Here is an 18,128-nt window from a genome sequence, read left to right on the forward strand (position 1 = left end):
CGGGCCTTTTCCTTCGCGTAGCTGTCGTTTCCCTTCGGAAAACGGACGTCAAGCCGGAAGGGGATGGCGGCGGCGGCTCTGAAGCGACTTTGGTTGCGAAGCCGCGGAGAGGCAGGGGTCGCGGCAACCGCGAAGCCAGGCGTGTGGACGAGGTTGGGTGAGTACGGCGGGCGGGTGGCTGCAGCGGCGAGAGGCGCGGGGTGAGTGGCCGCAGCCCGGACCCCTCTCTCCGCTTCTTTCCCGTAGGCACCTGGGCCCGCGCGCTGCTCCGGGACTACGCCGACGCTTGCAGGGACGCGGCGGCGGCGGCGCGGGCTCGGCCAGGCCGGGCGGCCGTTTACTTGGGGCTGCTGGGCGGCGCGGCGTCCTGCTGCGCTCTGGCGCCGGACGAGGCGGCCTTCGAGGAGGCCCTGCTCGACGCGTCGGGGACCCTCCTCCTGCTGGCGCCAGCCACGCGGAACCGCGCCTCGGAAGCGCACGTCCAGCAGCTGCTCTGGCTGCGGGGCCGCGGGCGTCTGCGCCACGTGAACCTGGTCCTCTGCTCGCTGGTGTACGAGGCGCCCTACGACGCCCAGGCCAGCCTGTACCAGGCCCGCTGCCGCTACCTGCAGCCCCGCTGGGTCGAGTTCCCACACCGGATCCTGGACGTGGGCTTCGTGGGCCGCTGGTGGGTGCTGGGCGCTCGGATGCGCGACTGCGACATCAACGACGACGAGTTCCTCCACCTGCCGGCACATCTGCGCGTCGTCGGGCCCCATCAGCTGCGCTCGGAGGCCAACGAGCGGCTCTTCGACGAGAAGTACCGGCCGGTCGTGCTCACGGACGACCAGGTGGACCAGGCGCTGTGGGAGGAGCAGGTCCTGCAGAAGGAGAAGAAGGACAGGTTGGCCCTGAGCCAGGCCGACTCGCTGGCGGGGAGGGTCCGCGATGAAACCCGGTGAGGCCCGGGTCCCACCCAGCCCCGAACCTGGGCAGACGGTCCGCCCGGGATTGTGCAGTTGCGGTGAGTGAGCCCCAGGTGCAGTGACTGAAACAAACGATACGTAAAGTGTCCTCGCTGGGTTTTCGCAAAATTAGGAGGCCTTTCTCCTCCTCACACTGTTCTTAATGCTATAGCTGCTTCCGAGCCTTCGCGGTCTAGGCGTTGGGGAGAGCAGATGTGACAAAAGTATGGATGTTTATTGCTGCCAGTTAGTAATGAGCCTTGGACATAAATTGGCCCTTTTCACTGGCCCCTCCGTCCCCTTGACTGAAGCGTCCTATGCCAGGTGACTCCCCGGATCTCCAGCCATTCAGGTTTTCATTCTAAATTTTGAGCTACAATGTTTATACTCCCATTTTAATGAGTAAATTTTAAAAAATTTAAACTTATTTTGAAATCATTATAGTTTCAGAGTAAACTGGAAAAATAATACAGGACATCCTTTGTACCCTGCCCCCAGCGTCCTCCAAATGGTAACGTTTTTTAAGCCTGACCAAACTAGAGATTGACATTGGTATGAGTATTTGGCTTTTACAGGGACACTTTGTGTAAAATAGCCTGCTTTTATCATTTGTGTATTAATAGTGATGTTAAAGTGAGTTGGAAGAATAAAACATTCTCTGATCAGGAGATCTGTGTGGGAGCATAGATTCTGGTTATGTTACACTTCAGTAACCTTTACAACACAGACTTGTATGGAAAGGAGCATGTTAGCTGTACTTAGCTCGGTTATGGTAATCGCACTTTAAAAACTGAACTTACAGCAGGCTCGCCGGGCCTGGAGGCGGGCTGCACAGGCCACGCGCCCCAGGGAGGTGGAGTCAGTGAAAAATAGTCTCTGAACGGAATCCTGAACTTGTCTTGTTGGTCAAAAGATTAAGGTACCAGATTTCCTTTTCATTTGATAGTATTATCATTAGCATTGTTAAACCCCTCCCCCCAAAACCTTAATGTTCCATAATAAAGTGATTAGAATCAGTAAACAAAAAACAACTAAACTTACAGGCATGATACTTTCTTACCTAGGTGCCCTGTTGGTAGTTAATAAAACCAGGAGATGAAACAACCAGCTTTTTTGTGATTTTGTGTTCTTGTGCTTTGCTATTAAGTTTTGGTATTTAGACCTTTCATTTGTACTATGGGTATCATATGTTGGACACATGGTAATTTTTAAATACCTTATTTTGGGGGCAGAGGAGCATCTCAGCATTTCCATTTTCTTTTTTATTGATTTCAGGGAGGAAAGGAGAGGGAGTGCGAGAGAGAGGAACATCAGTGATGAGAGAAAATCATTGATTGGCTGCCTCCTGCACGCACCCTACTGGGGACCAAGCCCGCAACCCGGGCATGTGCCCTTGAACGGAATCGAACCCGGGACCCTTCAGTCCACAGGCCAACACTCTATCCACCAAGCCAAACCAGCCAGGGCTCAGCATTTCCATTTCCCAAAGGAAAAAAGTGAGGTTCATAAAGGTTATTTCTCCAAGACTAGCAGAGCCATGATTCAAACTGTGACTTCCAACCCTGTCACTTAATTCTCAAACTCATGGCACTATCTTTGGTCTTAACCACATAATGTCAGAAATTATTAAATACTGCTATCACTAACCATAAATAAAACTTGAATACAGAAATAAATGAATATTTAAAAATGCAATGAAAGCAAAAGAAAAAGAAAGCCAAAGGCAATACTAAATTCTAATCGTATACTATTACCTGCCAAAGGCTCTGAAGCTAAATCCTGCTGTTTTTGTTCAAGAGAGACTAGCCAGCTGCAAGGCAGGATTTAAGACCTTGGCATCCACATGAGAGGTGTTCCTCGCGGTGACCAGAGTATTGAAAGGGCCGGCACAGCGTTGCTTGAGGGAGTTCTAAGTGCCGCTTCTGATTTGCTGCCGGGTGTGTTCACGCAGACCCTCTGGCTGGGAAGCTCAGCAGTGGCTGTCGGTAAACTAAACAACTCTCAGTGTGTTCACAAAAATCGAGGGTCTTGGTAAGAGGCCTGGAATCTGTGTGGCTTTGTCTTTGGTAGGAGGGTGGGCCTTCCCCAGAGGAGGACCACCCAGAGCTCCTCTAGGAGCTCTGACCTCTGGTGTGATGTAAGGCATGTAGACCGGAGCTGTTAGATTGGACAGATTCCTCATGACCTGCATCGTGTACAGGCGCCCACAGGACAAGTCCAAGTCTCCTTGCTCGCTGCTGAACCCCAGTAGATGTTGAAGGATGTAAATGACCAGGAACTTACATACAGTAGAACCTCGGTTCATGAACTTAATTTGTTTCTGAAGGTTGTTTGAAAACCAAAGCATTTTTTCCCATTAGCAGTAATGTACATTGAATTAATCTGTTCCAGAACCCCAAATTATGCCATTTTAACCTTATGTACAGTACATGTCTAATATACTGTGTAATCCAGGGGTCCTCAAACTACGGCCCGCGGCCACATGCAAATACAAATATTGTATTTGTTCCCGTTTTGTTTTTTTACTTCAAAATAAGATATGTGCAGTGTGCATAGGAATTTGTTCATAGTTTTTTTTTAAACTATAGTCCGGCCCTCCAACGGTCTGAGGGACAGTGAACTGGCCCCCTGTTTAAAAAGTTTGAGGACCCCTGGTTTAATCTATAAGCACGTTAAAAACAAAAAGGGCAAGCCCTAGCTGGTTTGGCTCAGTGGGTAGAGCAGCGTGCAGACTGAAGGGGCCCGGGTTCAATTCCTGTCAAGGGCACATGCCCAGGTTGTGGACTCGGTTCCCAGTGGGGAGCATGCAGGAGGCAGCCAATCAATGATTCTCTCACAATTGATGTTTCTAACTCTCTCTCCCCCTTCCTCTCTAAAATCAATAAAAATATATTTTTAAAAAAGAGGACAAGCCCTGACTGGTTTGGCTCAGTGGATAGAGCGTCGGCCTGTGGACTGAAAGGTCCCAGGTTCAATTCCGATCAAAGGCACATGCCCAGGTTTTGGGCTTGATCCTGTGTGGGGTGTGCAGGAGGCAGCCGTTCAATGATTCTCTATTATCAATGATGTTTCCATCTCCCTCTCCCTACCTCTCTGAAATCAATAAAAATATTTTTTTTAAAAAAGGACATGAAATATAAATGAAAATTTAACAAAAAGGAAATGTACATTAAAAAATGAAAATTTAATAATAATGAGCAAAAAAACATGAAAATAATCACAGCACAATTTCCTGACATGTTAACAGCAGTAAACACTCATATGCATTCTCTCCTTTGTTACTTAAGGGACGCATCACTGATCATACACCTATCAGCGTGAAAGGGTTGTCAGGTTGAGACGCAAACTATTTGAGATGAGAGACTTTTGAGAACCAAGGTTTGACTTTTATTAACAAACCAGAGGCCTGGTGCACAAATTTGTGCACAGGTGGGGTCCTTCTAGGTGGCCTGCAGGGATCGGGCTAAAACCTGCAGTCAAACGCGCCTGCAGCTCCTACTCCCGCTCATCCCAGCCCCACTGTGCTCATCCCAGCCCCACTGTGCTCGCACCCAATCAGGAGAAGCTCGTGCCAGCCATGAGTCCTGCATCTGGCACCCTCCCCAGGGGAGTGGCCTGTGGGATCAGGCCGAAACCGGCTCTCCAATATCCCCTGAGGGGTCCCAGATTGTGAGAGGTGCAGGCCAGGCTGAGGGACCCACCAGTGCATGATTGGGCCGGGGAGGGACCGTGGGAGGCCTCCAGAGCATGCCCGGCCCATCTCGCTCAGTCCCAATCGGCCGAACCCCAGCAGCAAGCTAACCTACCGGTCGGAGCATCTGCCCCCTGGTGGTCAGTGCTCATCATAGCGACTGGTTGACCAGTTGACTGTCTGCCCCCTGGTGGTCAGTACACGTCATAGTGAGCGGTTGAGCAGCCTTAGCATATCATTAACATTACACTTTGATTGGTTGTTCAGTTGTTCTGCCATTCGGTCTATTTGTATATTGCCCTTTTATTATATAGGATGTCACCCCAATAAGTTCAATAAAAAATAAAAATTACCGGGGGGATGGGGCATAGAGGGGTCAATGGGGAAAATATGTAATATGTTCAATGAAAAATTTTTAAAAAGACTTAATTGAGATACTGCACATGCCCAGTGTGGGTGAACTAGTATGCCTGGTGGGGAGTGGAAGAGGACCAAGATTGGCTCCCCATACCAGCAGCCCAGGGAAGAGGCCTCTGGTCTTGCCCTGCCCAGAGCCGTAAACAGCACAGTGCACACACTGTCTCCAGTTCCACAAGGGCGGTAGGACCTGGGAGAGAAGTGGGCTTTCAGTCAGGGTTTAAATCTCAGCTTTCACATTTATTAGCTCTATCACTACCTGGGCCGTAGCCATAAGGCAAGAAAAGAAAAAGGCATCCAACTAACCAGTTTGGCTCAGTGGATGGTGTGTCAGCCTGCGGATTGAAGGGTCCCGGGTTTGATTCTGGTCAAGGGCATGTACCTTGGTTGTAGGCACATCCCCAGTAGGAGGTGTGCAGGAGGCAGCTGATCGATGTTTCTCTCATCGATGTTTCTGGCCCTCTATCCCTCTCCCTTCCTTTCTGTAAAAAATCAATAAAATATGTTTTTTTAAAAAATAGAAAGAAAAAGGCATCCAAATCATAAAAAGTAAAACTGTCAGTATAGTCATGTGCCATTTAATGACAGGGATACTTCCTGAGAAACGTGTTGTTGAGGGATTTTGTCCTTGTGCAAACATCATGGAGTGTGCTTACACAAACCTAGGTGGTATAGCCTCCTGCACACCTAGGCTATTACTGTTCTTAGGCTACTGTACTGAATACTGTAGGAACTGTAACAATAGTATTTGTGTATCTAAACAAATCTAAACAGAAATATGTAAAAACTAGAGGCCCAGTACATGAATTCATGCACAGGTAGGGTCCCTTGGCCTGGCCGGTTATCCGGGGCTGTCTCGCCTAGTCCGGGGGGAGAGACTGTAGGAGGGCTCCAGGGCGTGTCTGGCCCTCTCGCCCAGTCCTGATCGGCCAGATCCCAGCAAACATTCGGAGCGTCTGCCCCCTGGTGGTCAGTGCGCATCATAGCGACTGGTCGAGCAGTCGACTGGTTGGACACTTAACATATTACCCTTTTATTCTATAGGAGGATATGGCATAAAAGATAAAAATTGGTACATCTGTATAGGGCACTTGCCATGAATGGAGCTTTTAAGAATGGAAGTTGCTCTGGCTGACTCAGTGAGTAAGTGGTGAGTGAATATAAAGGGCCTAGAAATCACAGTACTGGAGACAATAAACGCTGTACACTTAGGCTACACTAAATCTATAAAACAACACAAGATTAAATTTAAAAAATTATGCAATCAAATGAGGCTGCTGTCGGCATAACACAGCATATTGTTTTACAGCAAATTTTCCTCCCAGCCGAGTGGCTCTGTTGGAGTTCTGTCCCATGTACCAAAAAGGTTTCAAGTTCAAGTCCCAGTTAGTCAGAGCATGTGCTGGAGGAAACTGACTGATGTTTCTCACATCGATGTTTCTCACGAAATCAGTAGGATTTTAAAAAACCTTTTTCTTTTATAGTTAGAAAGAGTACAAGAATCAGTAACATAGTAATTTATTATCCAGTATTATGCACTGTATATAACTGGATGTGCTATACTTTTCTACTGTACTATAGGTTACATTCTATACTGTAAAAGCATGTGCTTTACTTTCACATGACTGGCAACACCGGTTGCTTTACATCATCCCCACAAACAGAGTACTGTGTTGCACTGCCTTACAATGGCTGCCATCAGCCAGTAAGAATTTTTCAGCTCTATTATAAAGGGACCACTGTGGTATATGTGGTCCACTGTTGACTGAAATATTGTTATGTAGTACATGACTATATTTGCAGATGACATGATATTATCCTATCCTATATAATAAAAGGCTAATATGCAAATAATCCGAATGGCAGAACAACTGAACAACTGGTTGCTATGACGTGCGCTGACCACCAGGGGGTGCGTGTGGAACATGGCGGGCATCAGCATGGCAGGATGGTGGAGCAGGTGAGCGGGGGACCAAGGTGGGGCATCAGTCGCTGTCATCAGGGCGAGCCTCTGGTGGTTACTGAAAATTCTTTGCTCATGGACGCCATGGTCCCGCCCAGCGCTCTCACCTGCTGCCAGCATCAGCCCCACTCGCACCCGCTGCCGGCACTGGAGCTACCACTCGCACCCACAGCCAGCGCCTGAGCTGCTGCTCACACCCGCTGCTGGTGCCCAGTGCCGGTCCCAATCACTCGGTGCCATCAGTGGGTGCAAGCAGCGGCTGCCGGCTCTGATTGCCCCTGAGGGCTTCTCCACCTCCCCCTGCTCACACCTGCTGACAGCACCAGCCCCACTTGTACCCACTGCTGCTGCTGGCCCCATCACGCTACCTTCAGCAGTACATGCACTGTCAGCACGTGGGAGCTGTGGTAGGAGCAGGGCTGCCTGCAGGCAGGACTGGGGGCCACGGTGGGAGGGGCCGGGGGGGGCACGGATGATGGGCCGAGACCCGCCCCTATGCCTACCGCAGCCTCACAGCCCACAGTTCCTTTCAAGGTGCATGAATTTGTGACCCTAGTATATATAGAAAACCCTGAATACTCCACCAAAACAAAAAACTGTTAAAACGAATAAATGAATTCGGTATATTTGCAGGATACAAAATCAGCATACAAAAATCTCTTGTGTTTCCATAAACTTTCTGATAGTTATTAACAAACTATCAGAAAGAGAAATTAAGAAAACAAATCTATTTAAAATTGCATCAAGAAAAATACATAGGGCCCAGCTGGGGTGGCTCAGTGGTTGAACGTTGACCTATGAACCAGGAGGTCCCTGTTTGATTCCTGGTGAGGGCACATGCCAGGGTGCCAAGCTCGATGCCCCAGTGGGGGCATGCAGGAGGCAGCCGATTAATGATTCTCATCATTGGTGTTTCTATCTCTTGCTCCCTTCCTCTCTGAATTCAATAAAAATATATTTTTAAAAAAGAGGACAAGCCCTGACTGGTTTGGCTCAGTGGATAGAGCGTTGGCCTGTGGACTGAAAGGTTCCAGGTTCAATTCCGGTCAAGGGCATGTACCTTGGTTGCAGGCACATCCCCAGTGGGGAGTGTGCAGGCGACAGCTGGTCGATGTTTCTCCCTCATCGATGTTTCTAACTCTCTCTCTCTCTCCCTTCCTCTCTGTAAAAACCAATAAAGTATATATTTTTTTAAAAGAGGACAATATGCCAGAACCGGTTTGGCTCAGTGGATAGAGTGTCGGCCTGCGGACTGAAAGGTCCCAGGTTCGATTCCGGTCAGGGGGGGTGTGCCTGGGTTGTGGGCATATCCCCAGTGGGGGGCGTGCAGGAGGCAGCTGATCGATGTTTCTCTCTCATCGATGTTTCTGGCTCTCTGTCCCTCTCCCTTCCTCTCTGTAAAAAATCAATAAAATATATTTTTTTTTAAAAAAAGACAATATGTAGGAATGAATTTAACCAAGGAGGTGAAATGCCTGTACATTAAAAACTACAAGATACTGATGAAAGAAATTGAAGAGGACACAAATAACTGGAAAGATGTTTGTGCTCCTCGATTGGAAGAATTAATATTGTTAAAATGTCCATACTACTCAAAACAATCTACAGATCCAATGCAACCCCTATTAAAATCCCAATGACATTTCTCACATAAATAAAACAAACATAACATTTGTATGGAACCACAAAAGACCTCGAATAGCCAAAGTAATCTTAAAAGGACAAAGCTGGAGGCACCACATGCCCTGGTTTCAAGCTATATTACAGGTTATTGTAATCAAAATACGTAGTATGATATTGGCACAAAAACAGACACGTAGATCAATGGAACAGAAGAGAGACCAGAAATAGCCCCACACATACTGGTACTAGTATATGATCAATTAAATTTATGACAAGGAGCCAAAAATAATACAACAGGTAAAAGATAATCAGTAAATGGTGTTGGGAGACTGAACAGCCACATGCAAAAGGATTAAACTGGCGCTGGCTGGTGTGGCTCGGCTGGGCATGCACTGAGAGGTTGCAGGTTCAATTCCCAGTCAGGGCACATGCCCGGGTTTGATCCCGGGTAAAGGGTGTGGTGGAGGCAGCTAATTGATGTATCACTTTCACATCGATGTTTCTCTCTTCCTCTCCCTTTCTCTCTCTCTAAAATCAATTTAAAAAGTCTTTTTTTTTTTCTAAAGAATGAAACCGGACCACTATCTTACACCATACACAAAAATCAACTCAAAATGGATTAAAGACTTGAATGTAAGACCTGAATTCAGTAAACTCCTAGAAGAAAACAGGCAGTAAGCACTTACCAATCGGTCTTGCTGATGATTTTTTGGGTTTGACATGGAAAGCAAGGGCAACAAAAGAAATACAAACAAGGGGGTTACATCAAAATAAAAGCTGCACAGCAAAGGAAGCCGCTGACAAAATGAAAAGGCAACCTGATGAATGGGAGGAAATATTTGCAATTATATATCTCATGAGGGGTTAATGTTAAAAATATATATGCCGAAACTGGTTTGGCTCAGTGGATAGAGCGTCGGCCTGCGGACTGAAGGGTCCCAGGTTTGATTCCGGTCAAGGGCATGTACCTGGGTTGCGGTCACATCCCCAGTGGGAGAGTGTGCAGGAGGCAGCTGATCGATGTTTCTCTCTCATCAATGTTTCTAACTCTCTATCCCTCTACCTTCCTCTCTGTGAGAAAATCAATAAAATATATATATAAAAAAAATATATAGATAACTCATTCAATCCATGGCAAAAAAACAATCCAATTAAAAATGGGTGGGAGGGGTCAATTGGGGGAAAAAAGAGATATATGTAATATTCATAAACAATAAAAAATAATAATAAAAATAAAAAATGGGTAGAGGATCTGGAGGGACATTTTTCCAAAGAAGACATACAGTTGGCCAACAGGTGCATAAAAGTGTGCCCAACATCACTAATCATCAGGGAAACGCAAATCAAAATCACAATGAGATAGCAACTCCCACCTGTCGGAATGGCTATTGCCAAAAAGACTAGAAGTAACACATGTTGGTGGGGATGCAAGTTGGTGCAGCAACTACAGAAAACAGTATGGAGTGTCCTTAAAATTATTAAAAATAGAACTACCATATGACCCAGCAACTCCACTTCCGGGTGTGTATCTGAAGTAAACACTGGCTTGTAAAGATATTTGCACCCTCGTGTTCATCGCAGCCTTATTTACAATAGCCAAGATATGGAAACAACCTAGATATCTATCCATCGATAAATGAATGGATGAAGAAAACGTATATACATGCCATGGAATATCTGGCCATAAAAAGAAGGAAATCTTTCTTTTGTGGGCGGCGGCGGGCACGCTGCTGGAGCACAGGGTGGGGGGTGCTGCCTGCCCGCCACCAAGCGCCGCACACCGCCCCTCCACCATACGTGTGCCTTTGTGCCTAACCACAGCATTGGCAAGTCTTGCTTCTGGTACTTGGTGTCTCAACGGAAGAAAATGAAGAAATCTTCAGGGGAAATCGTCTGCTGTGGGCAGGTGTTTGAAAAATGCCCCCTTTGGGCAAAACACTTAGCCATCTGGCTACACTACCATGCGCAGTGGCACCCACAACATGTACTGGGAGTACCGGGACCTGGCCACGGGGGGGGTGCCACCACCCGGTGCTACAGAGACACCCCCTTCCCGCACGACCTCCCTGCCCGCTCAATCCAGATCATGAAGGTGGAGGAGATCGCAGCCAGCAAGTGTCGCCCACCAGCGGTCAACCAATTCCGTGACTCTAAGGCAGCCGTGGGCAAACTGCAGCCCGCGGGCCGGATCCGGCCCATTTGAAATGAATAAAACTATTGAAAAAAAAGACCGTACCCTTTTATGTAATGATGATTACTTTGAATTTATTTTAATTCACACAAACACTCCAGCCATGCTTTTGTTCCGGCCCTCCGGTCCAGCTTAAGAACCCATTGTGGCCCTCGAGTCAAAAAGTTTGCCCACCCCTGCAAGATCAAGTCCCCACTGCCTCACCTGGTCCTTCCCCAGCGCGTGCCAGGCCTCACCACCAAGAAGCCCAGCATCTTTTAGGTGCCGGGCCTCCCTGTGCCCTGGTCGGCCCAAATCAACCCCTTGGGAACACTGGCGAGGGGGTTAGGGGAGGAAGAAAGCTTGCCATTTGCAACAACATGGATGGGCCGTGAGGGTATTAAGCTGAGTGACACGCCTGACAAAGACAAGTGCCCTATGATCTCATATGTGGAATCTAAAAAAGAAAGAAAAGGAGCTCATAGGTCAAATTGGCTGCTGCCAGAGGGTGGGGGCCTGAGGTGGGGTTGGTGAAATGGGTCCAGGGAGTCAAAAGGTACAAACTTCAAGTTATAAAAAGTCCTGGGGACGTAACGGACAGCTTGGTGGGCACAGTTAATAGTGCTGTACTGAATGCTTCTTAAAACGTGGGGTTTGAACCCCAGCTTTCACACTAGCGACTGACCTGGGACATCTCCCTGCCTCCACTGCCTCATCTGCACATGGGAGCGATGCTGCTCAGGACTGTTAGGGAAAATCCAAACCTCGTGAAAGCTTCCCCAGCCCACGGCGTGGCTGTGTGGGGACGATCGAGGCTCTGAGGCTCTGAGCCCAGGACCCACACAGCCTGGTGCCTGGGTGTGCGAGTCTCTCAGAGCCAAAAGACACTTGAATCTAATATGAACATTTTTCCAGTTCTCACTTCCTCTTAAAATGTAGTCTGCCCTGGCCGGTTTGGCTCAGTGGATAGAGCGTCGGCCTGCGGACTCAAGGGTCCCGGGTTCGATTCCGGTCAAGGGCATGTATCTTGGTTGCAGGCACATCCCCAGTAGGGGGTGTGCAAGAGGCAGCTGATCGATGTTTCTAGCTCTCTATCCCTCTCCCTTTCTCTCTGTAAAAAAATCAATAAAATATATTTTAAAAAAAATTTAGTCTGATCATTTCCATTTTCAGGCCTGGCCAGCGTGGCCTCCGTGCCAGCTGTTGTGATCAGAGAGGCCAGCAGAGGGCACCCGAGGTTCGGTTCCGACACTGGCCTTACCCAGACTGCTGGCCAGTTTGCTTTTGTTCTGAGGAGCAGCAGGAGGTGGTGCAGTCTGCACACTTACGCGCTTACTGCTCGTTAGAGGTGGTAGGCTGTGGCCGAAGTCAGGGCCGTGGGGCTCCAGGGAGTTCCATCCCCAGAACGTGCACCTGCCTCGTTAGCTTAGGAAGCCGAGGCCCCCCGATGAGACGCCCGTCTCCTTCCCAGGGTCGCCTGGTTGGCCCTGGGAGCTTGTCCAGTTCCCTAGTTTTCTGGAAGTTGGATTGAGCACCCAGTGCATTAGGCCCTGGACCAGGGTAAGGCAAGTGGGGTCCCTCAGCACAGGTTTTAAGGAGACATCCCTCTTGGGGTCCAGCAAGCGCAGGGTCCGCCTCAGAGATGGAGTGCTTCCTTAGGTGCTGGCCTGTGGCACCTCCAGCGCTGTCCTTAGGCCTGGCCTTGAGCATCTTCAGCCGTATCACCCACGTGTGCCCAGCAGGCTTTTCCAGATTTGCTCGACCCTGACACCACGAGCCCTTCTTCTTCTTCTTTTTTTTTAAAAAAAACAGCAGTATTTTATTTTTTTTATATATATTTTATTGATTTTTTACAGAGAGGAAGGGAGAGGGACAGAGAGTTAGAAACATCGATGAGAGAGAAACATCAATCAGCTGCCTCCTGCACACCCCCCACTGGGGATGTGCCCGCAACCAAGGTACATGCCCTTGACCGGAATCGAACCTGGGACCCTTGAGTCCGCAGGCCGACGCTCTGTCCACTGAGCCAAACTGGTCAGGGCTCCTTTTTCTTTTTTAAAAAAATGTATTTTTATTGATTTCAGAGAGGAAGGAAGAGGGAGAGGGAGAGATAGAAGCATCAATGATGAGAGAGAATCTTTGATTGGCTGCCTCCTGCACGTCCCCCACTGGGGATCGAGCCCACAACTGGGGCATGTGGTCATGGTCGGAATCGAATCTGGGACTCTTCAGTCCACAGGCCGACGCTCTATCCACTGAGCCAACCCGGCTAGGGCCTTCTTTTCTTTTAATCTTCACCAAGGACATTTTTGAAAAACTGATTTTAGAGAGAGGAAGGGAGAGGGGGAGAGGGAGAAGGGGAGTGAGGGAGAGGGAGAGAGAGAAACATCCATGTGACAATGGAACGCTGATCAACTGCCTCCTGCACTCCCCGCACTGGGAATCGGACCAGCAACCTTTTGGTGCATGGGACGACGCCCAACCAACTGAGCCACACTGGCCAGGGCAACAAGCCCTTCTAAACTGATGTCCGAGCCACAGATGGGAAGGCGTGAACAGGCATCTGACATTTTTTTTTTTTTTACTTCTCAGCCTATCACTCGCCTTCAGGTTTGGTCACATGACAGGTGCAGGCATAGCTCAGAGATATTGTGGGTTCGGTTCCAGACCACTGCAATAAAGCAAGTACAGTGGGGCCTTGACTTTCGAGCGTCCTGACTAACAAGTTTTTTGAGATACCAGCTGTCTCTCGGCCGATTTTTTGCATTGAGGTGGTAGAGTAATTTGAGTTAACGAGCTCGGTCTCGGAATGAATTAAACTCATAAGTCAAGGCCCCACTGTATCTCAATTAAGCTAGTCGCAATCTTTCCACAGGTGTAGGGTCTTGCTCTCAATTTGTAAAAACGGCAACATCTGTGAAGCACAATAAACGGAGGTAAGCCTGCGCTTATCAGGGAGACAGTTGAGAGGGGAGAGGCAGAGCCAGCAGGACGTTCAAGGTTTGGGGCTTCCAACCACACCCTGAAACTCCTGTAGAAGAGAGTTCCAAACAGAGGAGAGTGTCTGAACCCCATGCCCTCAGCGCCCAGTGGGACAGGGACGATTTCGCCACATTTGCATCAGCTGGTTTTTCGTTGCTGGAGTATTTTAAAGTCCATCCCAGACTTCAACCAGTTCACCCTGTAATTTCAGTGTGTGTCTTACAGGATGGTCATGAGGTTAGCACAGCTAACAAATTCACCGTTATGCTTTGGTTCCATCTGATACCAGCCCATGATCACATTTCCCTGATAGTTTAAACTGTCGATTTACATGTTCATTTGTTTCACTCTAAATCCAAAGCCCACAATTATATTTGGTTGTTGTGTCTTTTTTTTTTGGGGGGGGGGTGTTGTTGTGTCTTTTAAGTCCCTTTTAATCTGGAGAAGTACCCCCCCCAACACACACACACATTCACGCCTATTTCTGACCTGTTGCAGAAATGGGTTCTGTGATCTTGAGAAGTATTCCACACCCTGGCTCTGTCGGTTTGCGTCATCGGACTTTGTCCCTTATCCTCCTTAGCTCCTGTATATCAGCTCTCGGCTCAGAATGCACGTTGGGCACACCTGGTTTTATTGCACGTCACTGTTTTTTTTTTTTTATTATTATTGCACATCACAGGTGTTGCATCTTTTACAAATTGAAGGCAAGACCCTTGAACAGCAGAGATTACAACTCTCTCTATTGCAGCAGTTCTCAATCTTGGCTGCACATTAGAATCACCTGGGAATCTTTTTAAAATCCTGATTTCTGGGCCTCATCCTCCAGAAATTCTGTTTCTTTGTTACTAATGTTGTGGCCCCCACCCCATAACAAAGAAACAGAATTTCCGGAGGACGAGGCCCTGAAATCAGGATTTTAAAAAGATTCCCAGGTGATTCTAATGTGCAGCCAAGGTTGAGAACCGCTGCTCTATTGTGATACTTGCTTTACTGGTGATGTAGAACTGAGCCTGCAACCTCGCCACGGCTGCCTGCAGCTAGGCCCCCATCTAGGCCACTTGATTCAATGTCCCGGGGTGGGTCCCAGGTCGCCAGTTTTTAAATCTCTCCAGGTGACGCTAGTAAACAGCCGTGTCTGAGAACCACTGCTAAGAGGTTTGATTGGAATCCTGTTCCGTGGTTCCAGCGTGTTCCCTGCAGGGGGCGCTGCGTCCTCGTGGGGCATCGCGGGGAGAGGCATCCCATGCCTGGCTGTCCCGTCTAAGCCTGGTCCCTCTCAGGCTTCCTGCCAGCCTGTCTCCTAACGACGTCGTCATTCTCCATCCGTGGGTGAATCAGTCCTGTCTCGGGGGCTGTGTTCTTGCAACCCCAGCTGGAGCCCCTGAGTGCAGGCAGCCCACACGCTGCCGCAGGTTCACCGCGACCTACAGATGGGGAAATTGCTGCCAACCTGTGACACGCCCGGGCTTGGCCTTTTGAGACCCCCCGGGGCGGCTGCCAGGGTGCCGCGCCCCTTCCTCCACCTGAGGCGGACCTCTGGCTGCTACAAATAGTCACTTATTATTGCAGGAGGCCTGTGAGGAGGGCCGCTCAGGGCCGGGTGCGGCCGGCAGCAGGGCAGGCAGCCAGGAGCACCCCCCTCCCCAACTTTCCCTAGGATCCCTGCGGCCCTCGGAGATGTCCCAGGGCTTCCCCCGTCCCCTTTGTCCTTTTTCTTACGTGATTCGCTTTAAATAAAGAAAAAGGGACTAGGATAGCTGGCATTGGTAAGGCTGTACGTTTTTTATTTTGCTTATTTTAATGGTTATGGAGGTGAAACATAACATCAAATCAACCATGTAAAGTTACACAAGCGAGAATTGGAGGGACCTCGGCCAAGCATAAAAGTTGACAACAGCAGCTGGGCCCACTTTCGCACCTGCGAGAGGCGGGAGAAGGTGCCGTGAGCCAGCTCCCAAAGCAGGATTCAGGCGGAGACCTACCTCTCACAAAGACAAAATACAGACAGACACTCAGGCGGCCCCTGGAGAGGTTCCGAACCGGGACTGCGGAAGAGAATTAGAAGGGAGAGAGTTGCTGCGAGAGAAGAGAACGGGTCGTCCAACTCGAGAACCCACAACCCCCTCTTCCGTGTCCAAGCGGCCTCGGCGAGACCAGATTCCTGCTGCCAACCTCGAGGCAGATGAGGAAGATGAAGATGAAGATTTTGAAGAGGACAACGAGAAAACCCACTGTGTGGGAAAACATATTTGCCAATGTCATATCTGATAAGGGCCTAATCTCCAAAATTTATAGGGAACTCATACAACTTAACAAAAGGAAGATAAACAATCCAATCAAAAAATGGGCAAAGGACCTAAATAGACACCTTTCAAAAGAGGACATTCAGAAAGCCAAGAGACATATGAAAACATGCTCAAAGTCACTAATCATCCGAGAGATGCAAATCAACACAACAATGAGGTACCATCTCACACCTGTCAGAATGGCTATCATCAACAAATCAACAAACGACAAGTGCTGGAGAGGATGTGGAGAAAAAGGAACACTTGTGCACTGCTGGTGGGAATGCAGACTGGTGCAGCCACTATGGGAGACAGTATGGAGTTTCCTCAAAAAACTGAAAATGGAACTCCCATTTGACCCTGTGATCCCACTTCTAGGAATATATCCCAAGAAACCAGAAACACCAATCAGAAAGGATATATGCACCCCTATGTTCATAGCAGCACAATTCACCATAGCTAAGATCTGGAAACAGCCTAAGTGCCCATCAGTAGATGAATGGATTAGAAAACTGTGGTACATCTACACGATGGAATACTATGCTGCTCTAAAAAGGAAGGAACTCTTACCATTTGCAACGTCATGGATGGAACTGGAGAGCATTATGCTAAGTGAAATAAGCCAGTCAATGAAGGAAAAATACCACATGATCTCACTCATTCATGGATAATAGAGACCATTATAAACTTTTGAACAATAATAGATACAGAGGCAGAGCTGCCTCAAACAGATTGTCAAACTGCAGCAGGAAGGCCGGGGAGGGTTGGGGGGCAGGAGGTAAGGGGGTAAGAGATCAACTAAAGGACTTGTATGCATGCATAGAAGCATAACCAGTGGACATAAGACATTGGGGGATAGGGGAGGCTAGGGGACTGTCTAGGGCGGGGGGATAAAATGGACACATATATAATACCCTTTGTAATACTTTAAGCAATAAAAAAAAAAAAAAAGATTTTGAAGAGGAGAGTGATGATGATGACACTGCAGTGCTTCTTGCAGAACCAGAAAAAATTAAAAAAGAAAGAGCTGACGGGCAAGCCAGGAAGGAACAAGAACAAAAAGCGGAAGAAGAAAGGATTCGTATGGAAAACATTCCAAGTGGAAACTCTCTCCTTAACCTCACTGGCCCATCCCAGCCTCAGGCAACTTCAGAGATAAGAGAAGGTGGGATGATGATGTTGTTTTCAAGGCCTGGGCAAAAGGCATGGAGGACCAGAAGAAAGACAAAAGATTTGTCAATGATACACTATGATCTGAACTTCACAAAAAGTTCATGGGGAAATATATTAAACTAGAGGCCCGGTGCATGAAATTTGTGCACCGGAGGGGGGGTGTCCCTCAGCCCAGCCTGCACTCTCTCCAATCTGGGGGTCCCTCAGGGGATATCCAACCGCTGGTTTAGGCCTGATCCCAGGGACATCCCTGTAAACCAGCAGGTGGACATCCCTCTCACAATCTCAGACTGCTGGCTCCTAACCACTTGCCTTCCTAGCAGCCTGATCACCCCCTAACCACTCCCCTGCCAGCCAAATCGACGCCTAACTGCTCCCCTGCCAGCCTGATTACTCCCAACTGCCTTCCCCTGCAGGCCTGGTCCCCACCAACTGCCCTCACCCCCTGCAGGGGGTTCCCCCCCACTGCCCTGCCCTGCTGGCCATCTTGTGGTGGCCATCTTGTGACCACATGGGGGCAACCTACTTTGACCACATGGGGGCAGCCATCTTGTGCGAGGGCATGATGGTCAATTTGTATATTACCTCTTTATTATATAGGATAGTACAGTTTTATGTGCTTAATTAAAGACTGTATAACATGCAATAAAAATAAAGTCACACAATGCACGTGTCCTGACCGGTTTCTCAGTGGTTAGAGCGTCAGCCTGCGCACCAATAGGTCCTGGGTTTGATTCCAGGTCAAAAGCACATACCTGGGTTGCAGGTTCAATCACAGGCCCAGGTCAGGCATATTCTAGAGGCAATGAATCGATGTGTCTCTCCCACCATCTCTCTCGTGCTCCCTCTCTCCCTCTCGTTCTCTCGCTCCCACCCT

The 18,128-nt window shown here is 48.6% G+C and overlaps 1 protein-coding gene and 2 pseudogenes across 1 annotated transcript; all 3 read left to right on the forward strand.

Annotated features, from left to right (window-relative positions):
• The first annotated feature begins 14 nt into the window (after window positions 1–14).
• Window positions 15–2,051, forward strand: TIMM29 (translocase of inner mitochondrial membrane 29). Its single transcript, XM_036315043.1, has 2 exons — window positions 15–157; window positions 247–2,051. The coding sequence occupies exons 1-2, from the start codon at window positions 64–66 to the stop codon at window positions 939–941; spliced, it is 789 nt and encodes a 262-aa protein (XP_036170936.1). The 5' UTR covers window positions 15–63; the 3' UTR covers window positions 942–2,051.
• A 7,779-nt stretch (window positions 2,052–9,830) lies between these two features.
• LOC118658737 lies at window positions 9,831–11,851 on the forward strand (annotated as a pseudogene).
• A 3,748-nt stretch (window positions 11,852–15,599) lies between these two features.
• On the forward strand, window positions 15,600–17,451 carry LOC118658550 (annotated as a pseudogene).
• The last annotated feature ends 677 nt before the right edge of the window (window positions 17,452–18,128 follow it).

Source organism: Myotis myotis, unplaced genomic scaffold, assembly GCF_014108235.1.
Source record: "Myotis myotis isolate mMyoMyo1 unplaced genomic scaffold, mMyoMyo1.p scaffold_m19_p_6, whole genome shotgun sequence".
In the NCBI taxonomy this organism is placed as follows: domain Eukaryota; kingdom Metazoa; phylum Chordata; class Mammalia; order Chiroptera; family Vespertilionidae; genus Myotis; species Myotis myotis.